The 12,494-nt window shown below is 39.4% G+C and overlaps 1 protein-coding gene across 4 annotated transcripts in view; it reads left to right on the top strand.

Annotated features, from left to right (window-relative positions):
- Positions 1-7,493, top strand: part of NETO2 (neuropilin and tolloid like 2) — a 72,746-nt gene extending 65,253 nt beyond the window's left edge. For 2 of the 4 annotated variants that reach the window (XM_053582081.1, XM_053582082.1), the window contains exons 8-9: positions 1,127-1,240; positions 2,396-7,493. In XM_053582081.1, the coding sequence (XP_053438056.1) occupies positions 1,127-1,240; positions 2,396-2,976 (695 nt within the window). In that variant the 3' untranslated portion in view covers positions 2,977-7,493. The remainder of the gene's footprint in view (positions 1-1,126; positions 1,241-2,395) is intronic. The other 2 variants (XM_053582084.1, XM_053582083.1) reach the window with 1 other exon arrangement.
- The last annotated feature ends 5,001 nt before the right edge of the window (positions 7,494-12,494 follow it).

Below are 12,494 nucleotides of genomic sequence, written 5' to 3'. Positions count from 1 at the left end.
ATTTTTTTGCAAAAGTGCATTTTTTCTTTTTTTTATCATAGTAAAATAAATGGTCACCATTTTAAGTATACAGTTCAGTGGCATTAAGTACATTACATTTTTTTTGTTTTGTTTTGTTTTTTTGAGACATAGTCTCACTATGTCTCCCTGGGTAGAGTGCTGTGGCGTCACAGCTCACAACAACCTCAAACTCTTGGGCTTAAGCAATTCTCTTGCCTCAGCCTCCCAAGTAGCTGGGACTATAGGCACCCGGCTATTTTGTTGTTGTTGTTGTTGTTGTTGTTGTTGTTGTTGTAGTTATTGTTGTTTGGCAGGCCCGGGCCAGGTTTGAACCCACCAGTTCCGGTGTGTATGGCTGGTGCCCTAGCTGCTCAGCTACAGGCGCCGAGCCTAAGTGCATTATACTTTTGTGCAACCATCACCACCATCCAGAATTTCTCATCATCCCAGACTGAAACTGAGTATCTATTAAATACCAACTCTTCTCTCTCCGCTCCTTCCAACTCTGGTAACCTGTATTCTACTTTCTGTCTCTTGTAATATTTCTCATAACAATCCATAATCATAACAATTATGCTAAGTGAAATATTTGTCTTATTTTATTTAGCATTATGTTTTCAAACTTCATCTGTGTTGTGTTTTGCAGAATTTCATTTCTTTCCCCTTGCCTTATAGATGCCAAATTTTGTTTATTCATTCATTCATTCATTCCTTCATTCGTGGGCATTTTGGTTGTTTCTACCTTTTAGCTGTTGACTTTTTAAGAAGTCTTCAGTTTCCACAACAGCTACACCATTTTACGTTTCCAGTAACAACGAACGAGGGTTCATGTCTTCACTTTCTTGCCAAGACTGTCTTTTAAAGTTTTGAAAACATTCACCAAATTATATACTGTTCCATAAAAACTATGGAAATAATTCATATCGTCATTACATTGACAATGACCTTTTAGTGATTAGTGTAAGAAAAGGTTTGCGTGAGCTGACATCAGAGCACATGGGTGCTTGTCTCCTTGTTTGTAGCACAGCGTGGTATTTGTAAAGTCACGTTCATAAGTGTAAAATAAATCAAGACGGGTTGATGGTCTGCACCTCTGTGCTCAGCACCACGGTTCTCTCTCCTGCAGCTCCCTGCACTGGCAGCACTTTCTTTTGCCACAGCAACATGTGCATCAACAGCTCCTTAGTCTGTAACGGTGTTCAGAACTGCGCCTACCCTTGGGATGAGAATCACTGTAAAGGTGAGTCCAATGTGCAGGGCAACTTTTTGACCATAGAGGGGCCGTTGCCTTTCATTAAGAAAGACTTAAAATGTTAATTTTTGTAACTGTGCTTAGCATAGCTGCTTTGGCAAAAATGGAAACATATATATAGTTCTTCTAAATGGACCAAAAACCCTTAGGATCCAGTAAAAGCAAGGGAAAAATATTTGTTCTAAGTGAAACCGTTTTTTGCTTACAAATTTTTTTACCTTAAGTTGTTCAAAAATGTATCATAGTATTTCCTGCCCTTATTTTCTTCCTGTTATTAAAGCTTGTCATTTGTATCTTTAGATACCTTATTTAGTTCAAAATAATTGAGAGGTTAGCCTGGAGTGTTGCTCTCTTTTAAATTATATGGAAACTAATAAAAATCAACTGACAGATACAGTCTTGCCAAATAAAAGTAGACTTATTCTAGGAACTGCTCTTTAAAATTTTTTCATTAAAAATTTTCATTAAAAAGTTACCTGTGCTGTATTCCCAGTATATACTGTCTGAAAGATAAGTATAGCTCGTGGCAATAGTTGAATGTCATCAAATCACTGTCTCAGAACTAAAGTTCGTCTGCCTTTTATTCTCTTAAGAGTTCAGTAAATATCTTCGTAAGAAAAGATGATCTAACCTGATATGTTTGTCTTAAAAACTTGATGTGAAGTATTTTGGGTAATCATTCAAAAACAATAGACTGTGACGCTGGGCCTGGGCTGGTCAGTCTGCCATGTTGGTCCTCTCTCGTGTCCACAGTAGAATGTCCTGCGTGCACTTACCCGGCAGCTGCTCAAACCCGCTGTGGAGCAGCAATCTGGACCTGATAGAACAACAGTGTTTATTTTGGCATTCTGTATTTATGTATTTAATTTGACTTGCAAATTGTATGCTGTCACGTATCTTCTAAATGAAGAAACCAGGAACTTTGTCTTCCCTGTAATCTGTCTGGTTCTGTGTTATAATTGGGTACTTTAACCAGAAGTCATAATAAAGCCATAATAATTGCTTTAATTGTTTCAAACCCCAATTGTAAATTTCACTGTGTATATTTGACCCAAGTGTTCTGCTTTACCTACAAAAACCTTTCAATATGTGCCAGTATTCTTAATAATGAATTTTGAAAACTTCAATATTTCTCTTCCACAGAAAAGAAAAGATCAGGACTGTTTGAACAAATCACTAAAACTCATGGAACAATTATTGGCATTACATCAGGGATTGTCTTGGTCCTTCTCATTATTTCTATTTTAGTACAAGTGAAACAACCTCGAAAAAAGGTCATGGCTTGCAAAACTGCCTTTAGTAAGACTGGATTCCAAGAAGTGTTTGATCCTCCTCATTACGAACTGTTTTCACTAAGGAACAAAGAGATGTCTGCAGACCTGGCAGACCTGGCTGAGGAGCTGGACGGCTACCAGAAGGTGCGGCGCCCCTCCTCAGCCTCCCGGTGCGTTCACGACCACCACTGTGGGTCACAGGCGTCCAGCGTCAGACAGAGCAGGACCAACCTCAGTGCCATGGAGCTTCCCTTCCGGAACGACTTTGCACAGCCACAGCCAATGAAAACGTTTAATAGCACTTTCAAGAAAAGTAGCTACACCTTCAAACAGGCACATGAGTGCCCTGACCAGGCCCTAGAAGACAGAGTAATGGAGGAGATTCCCTGTGAGATTTATGTCAGAGGGCGAGAAGATTCTGCACAAGCATCCATATCTATCGACTTCTGACTTCTAACAGTGACCTTCTTGTTGAGTGTATGTGTGCCGCCTGCAGAGCGCCCACTCTAGCTCCAGCTGCCAGCCCTTTCCTGTCAAACTTTTGTCTGCTTCTAACTTGCTGAGATGGTGATGTTTTCGTTCTCTCAGGCCGTTGTCTCTATGTGTTCAGTCAGCCGAGGAACTTACCATCTTCAGTAGAAAACATAAGAATCCTCTGTTGCCTGGCGTCATGCAAAGAAAGCACCACCGGTGAGAAGTGTCTGAGAAGGGAGTGGCCGTGCTGAACGCTCAAGGTCCAGGCATCAGGAAAACCACTCTTGCCTGCTCCAGCTCTGTCAATATTTTGATCCTACTAGTAAACTTAAAAATGAGGTTTTCCTTTATCTTTCTTTTCTCTAAATTTAATCTGTTTTAGAAGCCTGTAGTTTTACTATTTCAGTTTCTTACATAAATCGAAGTGGTTAATGTACCAGATCCTTCAATGTAGGCATTTGTTCTTGAATTTGTCAAAGTACAGCTAGTTACTGTGCCAATCAAGACTCACTGCTGCTTGCCCACCAGTTTCCTCTGGACTGTTTTCCATACTTCTGCATTTTAATTGCTGGATTCTTGGTCTTCATTCTCTATGAGAAGTAGTAGATGATATGATTTATCACCTTTAAATCATATTTTGTCTTAGTTATATTAGAAAATGTCATAATCCTGATATGTATGCAACTTTGCCATTTATGACTAAAAATTTGAGAAAGATTTAAACTTCTGGCAGGCCTTTGAAATTTCCCAAGTTTTGTCACCTTCATTGACAGCCCATTCATTCCAGTAAACAGGGCTGTCTAATTTGCTTTTGACAAAGCCTGTAATTATGTTTATTTCCAATGTTTCTCATCACATGATTATGTTTTCTATTATTTTTATAAAGCGATTACTTAGCTCCCTTTGTACACGTATTGGTTTATCTTACAGCACATGGCAACCAAGGTTATATGAGGAAAGGGAAATTTCTAAGAAACTACAGCCTTTAGATTGCTTCTTACTTGGGATAGTACATTTTTCTAGTGCTTATCAAGAATAACAACATCCACTTTTTTTTAAACTGTACTTTTGACCTTATTTTTTATCGTATATAAAACAATAATTTATAAGCATAATATAAAAACTCATGTTTTTTTAGACTTTTGATATTATTTTATACTGTACAAACTTTATTAAATCAAAATTTAAGACCTACATGACAGACTTCTTCCAGTGTTCACGTTAGCAGCTTTGTATACAATATGCAGTGATGGAACTATACGCTATAACTTATTGTAAAGACCCTGATAATGTGTACAGAAGCTTTTACTTTCCTTTTGTTACTGTGTTTAGTTTGTGACACATCTTTCTCTGTGTGATATTTATTGCTCTAAGTCATGACATAAATTCTGTATTAAAATGCATGTTGCACATGATTCTCAATCATGTTGTTTATGGCACTGAGATTTGACTCTTACAATATGTATAGAAAGGAATTCACTTACTCAGTTGTTGCTAATACAGACATGCAATTTAAAAGAGATAAATTCTCACTTAGTCTATTTTCTGTAGTAAATTCCCAGTGGGATGAGATACTGAAGTTGCACTGGATGCCATTCACTGTCTGCGTAGCTGTGTTCTCATAGATCAGCAGAGACTGTGGCCTTCAACACGGCACACACAGAACACTGCCTCAACATGGCTCTTGTATCAATTTTTTTTTAATTTTTAACAAAGGTAATTGGGAAATAGGAAAACTTCGTAATATATTCATGATTTAAATTTTTAAAGTTAGCATAGTTTCCTGTTATATAAATACAACTTGGACAGGTAAAAATTCTTTATGAATATAGTATTCAGTGAAGTAATACCACAGGCAGCTAAGTTTTTTTAATAGCTGTGAGTAGGCATTTTTGTAGGTAAACTTATGCCAGCCAACATGTGCACAGTATAATAAATAATATAGCAACTTTTATCTCAGTCTTCATGATGATGAAAAGGAAATATTTTTAATGTAAAGTTATGTTTATTATGAAAGAAGCTGTTAAATCCTCTTTAACATTGAGATTATAGTAGAAAATAGTACAGTATGCTTAACTACATTTTCTGTAGCCACTTGTAACTATATTTTTGTTTTTGAAGTTTGTTTCCTTTTCTTTTAGAGGGTGTTAAAGACTCAAAATACAGAGCCTTTAAAGAGTAAGACTTAACAGTAAAACAGCACAGAAGTAAACAGTGTCATGCGACTCAACAAGTAAAGCTTGGACGATAAATTTGGTTCTATATTTTCTGGCTTCTAAAACAAAAACAGTTTTTGCTTTTCATGGTAGAAAGCAGACTTACCTGCAGAAGCTAGTTATCTCTTGCCCTAAAAGCATGAGGGTTTTTATATAGGACAACATTTCCTCAGAATTTAAAAAGTTGCCAAATGCAGCGGAGAAAGGTCATAAAGGTCCGTCTGAGCTCAGTGAAGTCTGACTTACTGCATCCTCAGCACGCTGGGCTCTGACAGTTTTCAGAGATGGAATTAAACCAGATGATCAAATAGCTAAGCTGCCTTAGACTGCCAGATGTTAAATGCCTTCATTGAACTTTAGATGGGTATTAGATCTCATTTATTTTGTAGCCAAACATTTTGCCTATATTTGTGAAGAAAGGAGACTAGGACTAATAAATTTTAGGCATTCTTACCAGAAAAATGCTAATTTATATATATATAGTCTTTAATGTTGGAGATCAGTGGGAAAACATTACAAATTGCTGAAGTGAAAGTTAAATTTTTGGCTCGGTGCCCAATAGCTCTGCTTAGGGTGCCAGCCACATGCACTGGGGCTGGTAGGTTCAAACCCAGCCTGAGCTGCTAAACAACAATGACAACAATAACAAAAAATAGGCAGGCATTGTGGTGGGCACCTGTAGTCCCAGCTACTGGGAGGCTGAGGCAAGAGAATCACTTAAACCTAAGAGTTTGAGGTTGCCGTGAGCTATAACAGCACAGCACTCTACTGAGAGCGACATAATGAGATTCTCAAAAAAAAAAAAAGTCAAATTTTAATAATGGAAAACATGAAATTTAGCCATCTTATGAAAATTATTAACACACAATGCCCCAGTGTTATCAAACACATCTAACAAAATGCAAATCTAGAGGGATGAAGGTCTCCAGGTCAGAGACAGCACACAGTGCCCTGTGACACTGTTGTCATTATCCTTCATCCCAGATGACACCCCCAAGTGCCCACAACTGAATTGCAGGGAATCCAGCAAGCCCCAAACAGAAATGTATAGGGGCAAAGTGTGGTGGTCCTCATCTTTAGTCGGGAGGAGGAATATCCAATCTAAAGGTTTAACCAAAAGTGAAAGATTTTCACATTTCATGTCACAAAAGAGATTTAAAAGGCTCCTCTGACAGTACCTATGTCAATGTCTTTTTCATGTTTCATAATTATTAGGTATTAAAAGAACCTCCTGGATGTCTGCCTCAGATCGTTTTTATAGAGCTGCTGTTGCCTGATGAGGAGGTTTCCTTGTTTCAGGAGTGTGTTAATGGGTAAGACAGGATGGGAAAAGCCTGGTTGTGGTTCCAGGATAATTCTCTCAAAGGAGATTATGCTGTCATTGCAAGTAGAGTCTGCTGTATTGTTTATGTTACTTTATTGCAAGTAATAAAAATAATGACTTGAATCACACTGATTAGACCAAAGAGAAGCCTTGAGTTTTTGGTGTTTATAAAGATCCAAGAAAGGTGATCTGGTCCAGCTTCATGAGGGAGAAGACTGGAACCCAAAGAAGTGAAGTGAGCACTGGCCTCAGACCCCACCGAGGACTCACATGCTCTTTGTGCTGGCTTCTTGCTGTGGCCAGCTGAGAGTTTTAAGCCGTCTAATCAGCACCCCAGATGTTTCGTGTAAGCTTGTCAATCATTTTGATTTAAAATTTAATTTATTCTATAATAGTTATTTTCAAAGCATTATTTTTACCTTTTTTCTTTATATAATACTGTGTTAATTTTACAATTTTGTTGCCATAATTCCTTAGTATCTGAAAACTGCAAGACAATTGCTATGAATTCTTAATAAACAGTGTTTGTTAACAATGTATAGGAAGCCAAATAGAGCTTCGTGTTTTAGCTTTTGTGATTCTTTCTAAATTTAAAAGGAACAATGTGTACTCTAGAAATTAAACATTTGTGTGCTATATCTCTTGAGTTTCAGAGAATGATTTGAGTTCTGAGCCACTATCAGTGACAAGTTGACCTCAGATTGTCCTTTTAGTCTCCTGCAAAATCAGTTATCTATGTTTTATAGTCATCTACTCATAACAACTTAAAGTTCTGAATTTGTTTTAACTTTTTTCATGTATTTCTGCAGTTTACTTAGTGACCACAAAGCCTGGGACGCTAGTGAGCAGGGTCTGTGTTTGACATCTGCTGTCCGAGTAAGTCCTTTAAAAGCCAGACAAGAACTCTCACATGCTTAGTATGGGATTGGACACTTTATGGGAAAGAATTTTGATCCTTGAACTGGAATTAAAAACTTGTGTTTTGATTTGTTTGCTTGCCTTAATTTCTAAAGTTCCTAGAAGTTGCATAGAATTTAGACCACTTGTGGCAGTAGAATCTGTATTTCTTTCCAGGACAAAGTAGACATTTTCTTTTTTTTTTTTTTTATTGTTAAATCATAGCTGTGTACATTAGTGCAATCGCCTGTACCCATTCTAAGATGCACCATAGATGTGGCCCTACCCGTTACTCTCCCTCCACCAAAACCTCCCCCCTCCCTTCCCCTTCCTTGGCCTTTTCCCCATAGTCTTGTGCTATAGTTGGGTTATTCATAGCACAGTTATGATAAAAAATTAAAGTGAGTTTTTACACTTAGAACCATTTTATGATTTCAGATTAATCTTCAAGTGAAGATGAACCTAAAAAAAAAAAGGCATTTTGTCTTAGGTTGCCTGCAGGACCCACTATACTATCTCCGTCCCTGAAGAGCAGTAGAGACTTACACAGAGGGAGAGGGGCTGTCACGGCCAATTTCCTCTTGAGAAGCAGACAGCGTCCGTCACAGGGATGGCTTAGTAAAGATGGATGAGTAGACCTCTAGAAATGTGTCCACTGAGGGGAAAGCAAAAGAGGAAGAAAGAAAATGATAGTTCCCATTGCTCTGTCTCTGCAGATAGTTACAGAGCAATTTTACTTCATGTAACTTAGAGTCAAGGAACAGGTTTTATTTAACAGTGCTCTCACCTTCCAAGCTTTGTCATGCTCCACAACATCTGAAGCCATTAGGCCTCTGAGCTAGTACGTAATTCATTGAAACATTTTGAATAGCTGCTGATTACCAAAAGAAATTTTCATCAGAAATGTAGGTGTTCAACTGGGCTTTTCAAATCTACTTTTATTGTTCTATTGTAGCATTGGCCTATTGTATTAAATAGTGTTTTAGAGACATACTCACAGACGCTGAACTGAGAAATTGATAGTCATGTGAGTAGTCGGGGAGTCCCTTCTGTTTCCTGGAGTTACTTTACACTCTGTTATCTGTCGTCTCTCATAAGACAATTTAACTTTGAAAATGAGCACTAGGAACAAATAGTGAATTTACTGCAACTGTCTCAAATACAAAGTGTTAAGGCGGTTTCACTTCCTTAGTCATTAGCTTTTAATGTTCAAACAAAGTGAGTGGTGTGCAGCTTCTAAGATGGTTCCCAGTGACTCCTGTCTGCTGATACGCATGTTCCTGTCCTGGAGTGCAGGTGGGACCCAGTGACCTGCTTCTGTTGCAGTAATCTAGGCCCAGCGGAGAAAAAGAGTCACCCAAACACTGGTGATAGAAGACGGAGGGGGTTTGTTTTAGCCGGAGAGCCACTTAGGATTAGAATCTGAAATGGCCAAGCTCCCCATCAGCTCTGTCCCTGTCCTTTTATAGGACTCACAAGTTGACACCTCTCATTGGAGATGTCAAATCATGTGCAGGATTTACAGTCGTGGAAGCAAGCAGAAAGCATTCAAGGGCCCAGGGAGCTGAGTGCTACCAATTCTTACGGGCTGGGTTACCCTGGGGAGGACCTTGCAGGAATGTCCTTGGCTTCTCTAAGAAGCATTTGTTTTTTAGACTTGACTTTTCCGGGTATCCTCCCTCACTCCTAGTGAGTATCATGGTGAAAAAGAGTCACCCAAACACTGGTGAGTGTCACTCCTGAGATCGATGACAGACACTGGCTTCTGTTTGCCTTGCCCATTCTTGCTTGCCTGCTCTTTTAGTGAGATGGTCTGTGGAAAGCCCCATGTGACAAGAAATGGAAACTTCCAGCCAACAGCTGACACGGAGCAGAGGCGGTGCTTTAACAGCCTGTAAAGAAGTAAACATGCCAACAAGGTGAGGTGGGAAGGACGCCCGTCCTTCTCAGTGGGACTTCAAGATGACTGTAGCCTGTCAGAGACTGAGCCACGCCCAGTGGCTGTTTCTGCAGCTTGGAGAGGTGGAAGGTGAGAGCTTGGCTGTGGCAGCCCCTCTGTACAAGCTTGGAAGGTGAGAGCACTGTTAAATAAAACCTGTTCCTTGACTCTAAGTTACACGAAGTAAAATTGCTGTAACTATCTGTAGAGACTGACTCAAAGAAACCAGGTTTGAGTTGTTTGTTATTCCAACACTTAACTGGGGGTAATTTTTTATTCAGTCATAGATAACTAATGCAAAGCTAGAAAAGGCAGACAAAGGCCTATTCCAGCTGTATTCCTGGGGTAAAGCAGTTGAGGAAGATCGAACATGATGTTTAATGTTTGCAGAAATACTATTCAAAGCAAGACTCATGTTGATGGATCTGGCAGCATCTGAAAAGCTGGAGTAAGAATTGGAAGAATTGGCCTTCCTCCTGCATGAGCGCCTGGCAGCTATCTTAGTCTCCCCAGCTGCAAATAAAAACATTTAACCAAATTCATTTGCTCTCAAGGACAGCAAAATACATTGAAATTTGATTATTCTGCACTTGAAATATAAATGAGGTTTCAATTAAATCCTAACTCTTAAATAGGGTCCCTTTTAAGTCACTCATCAAATCTCTTTTGAGTAAGATGAAATTATCTAAGAATGGATAAAAGATACAATTCTGATTCCATAGTGTTACCCCATAATTTAGTCAGCATCTTTCTTATTGCCACCTACATTAATGAGGTTTCTTAGACTGCAGGGCTGGGTTACCATTGTCATTACGGGACAGAATCTTGGGACAACTGATTTAGGAAACAATGGGACGAGAAGCAGGATGTGGGGGTGAGAGACACAAGCCTCTCGTGTCCTGACCGAAAACATGCTGGAGATTTTTCTGTTGTGATGAAGAAATAGGTAGATTTCCTGGAAGAACGCTTTTTTCTTTGTTTTGATCAAATGATCACAGACCAAATCAAAGTTTTCTGACTGAATTTCTTTTCAGTAGCTGGCTGAACAGCCATAGCTATCTGCTATAAAAGATAAAATCACATCGTTAATTGTGTCTGTGTGAGTTTTCCTTTGAACCTGAAGCTGCTGCCTCTGATCTTGTTTCACCTGCACGTTTCACTGTGCCCTGAATGCTTTTCTAATGTGAATCCCTCCCATCTCCACCACTGCCACTAGCACTGTGCCTTGTCACTCTGGAAGCTCCGCTCCACACTCCCATCTCCACAGGAGAGGCACCTGACGGCCTACGGCTCGCTCCCACCCTGCCATTTTTAATTGCTGGGTGGCAATCAGCGCCTATGCTTGTTCAGGGCCTGTGCCAAGCACCAGTGCCCTGTGGGAGGCAGGTGCCTGCCTGCCCGCGTAGCCCTGGGCTCAGCCCCCCATCCTGCTGTCTCAGTCTCCTCTCTGGTCCATCCACTTTGGCTTCTCCCCTGTTACGCACAAGTACTCACAGAATTTTTTTTTTTTTTTATTGTTGGGGATTCATTGAGGGTACAATAAGCCAGGTTACACTGATTGCAATTGTTAGGTAAAGTCCCTCTTGCAATCATGTCTTGCCCCCATAAAGTGTGACACACACCAAGGCCCCACCCACCTCCCTCCTTCCCTCTTTCTGTTTCCCCCCCATAACCATAATTGTCATTAATTGTCCTCATATCAAAATTGAGTACATAGGATTCATGCTTCTCCATTCTTGTGATGCTTTACTAAGAATAAGGTCTTCCACGTCCATCCACGTTAACACGGGAATGTAAAGTCTCCATTTTTTTTAATGGCTGAATAGTATTCCATGGTATACATATACCACAGCTTGTTAATCCATTCCTGGGTTGGTGGGCATTTAGGCTGTTTCCACATTTTGGCGATTGTAAATTGAGCTGCAATAAACAGTCTAGTACAAGTGTCCTTATGATAAAAGGATTTCTTTCCTTCTGGGTAGATGCCCAGTAATGGGATTGCAGGATCAAATGGGAGGTCTAGCTTGAGTGCTTTAAGGTTTCTCCATACTTCCTTCCAGAAAGGTTGTACTAGTTTGCAGTCCCACCAGCAGTGTAAAAGTGTTCCCTTCTCTCCACATCCACGCCAGCATCTGCAGTTTTGAGATTTTGTGATGTGGGCCATTCTCACTGGGGTTAGATGATATCTCAGGGTTGTTTTGATTTGCATTTCTCTAATATATAAAGATGATGAACATTTCTTCATGTGTTTGTTAGCCATTCATCTGTCGTCTTTAGAGAAAGTTCTATTCATGTCTCTTGCCCATTGATATATGGGATTGTTGGCTTTTTTCATGTGGATTAATTTGAGTTCTCTATAGATCCTAGTTATCAAGCTTTTGTCTGATTGAAAATATGCAAATATCCTTTCCCATTGTGTAGGTTGTCTCTTTGCTTTGGTTATTGTCTCCTTAGCTGTACAGAAGCTTTTCAGTTTAATGAAGTCCCATTTGTTTATTTTTGTTGTTGTCGCAATTGCCATGGCAGTCTTCTTCATGAAGTCTTTCCCCAGGCCAATATCTTCCAGTGTTTTTCCTATGCTTTCTTTGAGGATTTTTATTGTTTCATGCCTTAAGTCCTTTATCCATCTTGAATCAATTTTTGTGAGTGGGGAAAGGTGTGGGTCCAGTTTCAGTCTTTTACATGTAGACATCCAGTTCTCCCAACACCATTTATTGAATAGGGAGTCTTTCCCCCAAGGTATGTTCTTGTTTGGTTTATCGAAGATTAGGTGGTTGTAAAATGTTAGTTTCATTTCTTGGTTTTCAATTCGATTCCAAGTGTCTATGTGTCTGTTTTTGTGCCAGTACCATGCTGTCTTGAGCACTATGGCTTTGTAGTACAGACTAAAATCTGGTATGCTGATGCCCCCAGCTTTATTTTTGTTACAGAGAACTGCCTTAGCTATACGGGGTTTTTTCCGGTTCCATACAAAACGCAGAATCATTTTTTCCAAATCTTGAAAGTACGATGTTGGTATTTTGATAGGAATGGCATTGAATAGGTAGATAGCTTTGGAAAGTATAGACATTTTAACAATGTTGATTCTTCCCATCCATGAGCATGGTACGTTCTTCTA

The sequence above is a fragment of the Nycticebus coucang genome, chromosome 2, assembly GCF_027406575.1.
Source record: "Nycticebus coucang isolate mNycCou1 chromosome 2, mNycCou1.pri, whole genome shotgun sequence".
NCBI classification, from domain to species: domain Eukaryota; kingdom Metazoa; phylum Chordata; class Mammalia; order Primates; family Lorisidae; genus Nycticebus; species Nycticebus coucang.
The sequence above is the reverse complement of the archived record's forward strand: the minus strand, read 5'-3'. Positions and strand labels throughout refer to the sequence as shown.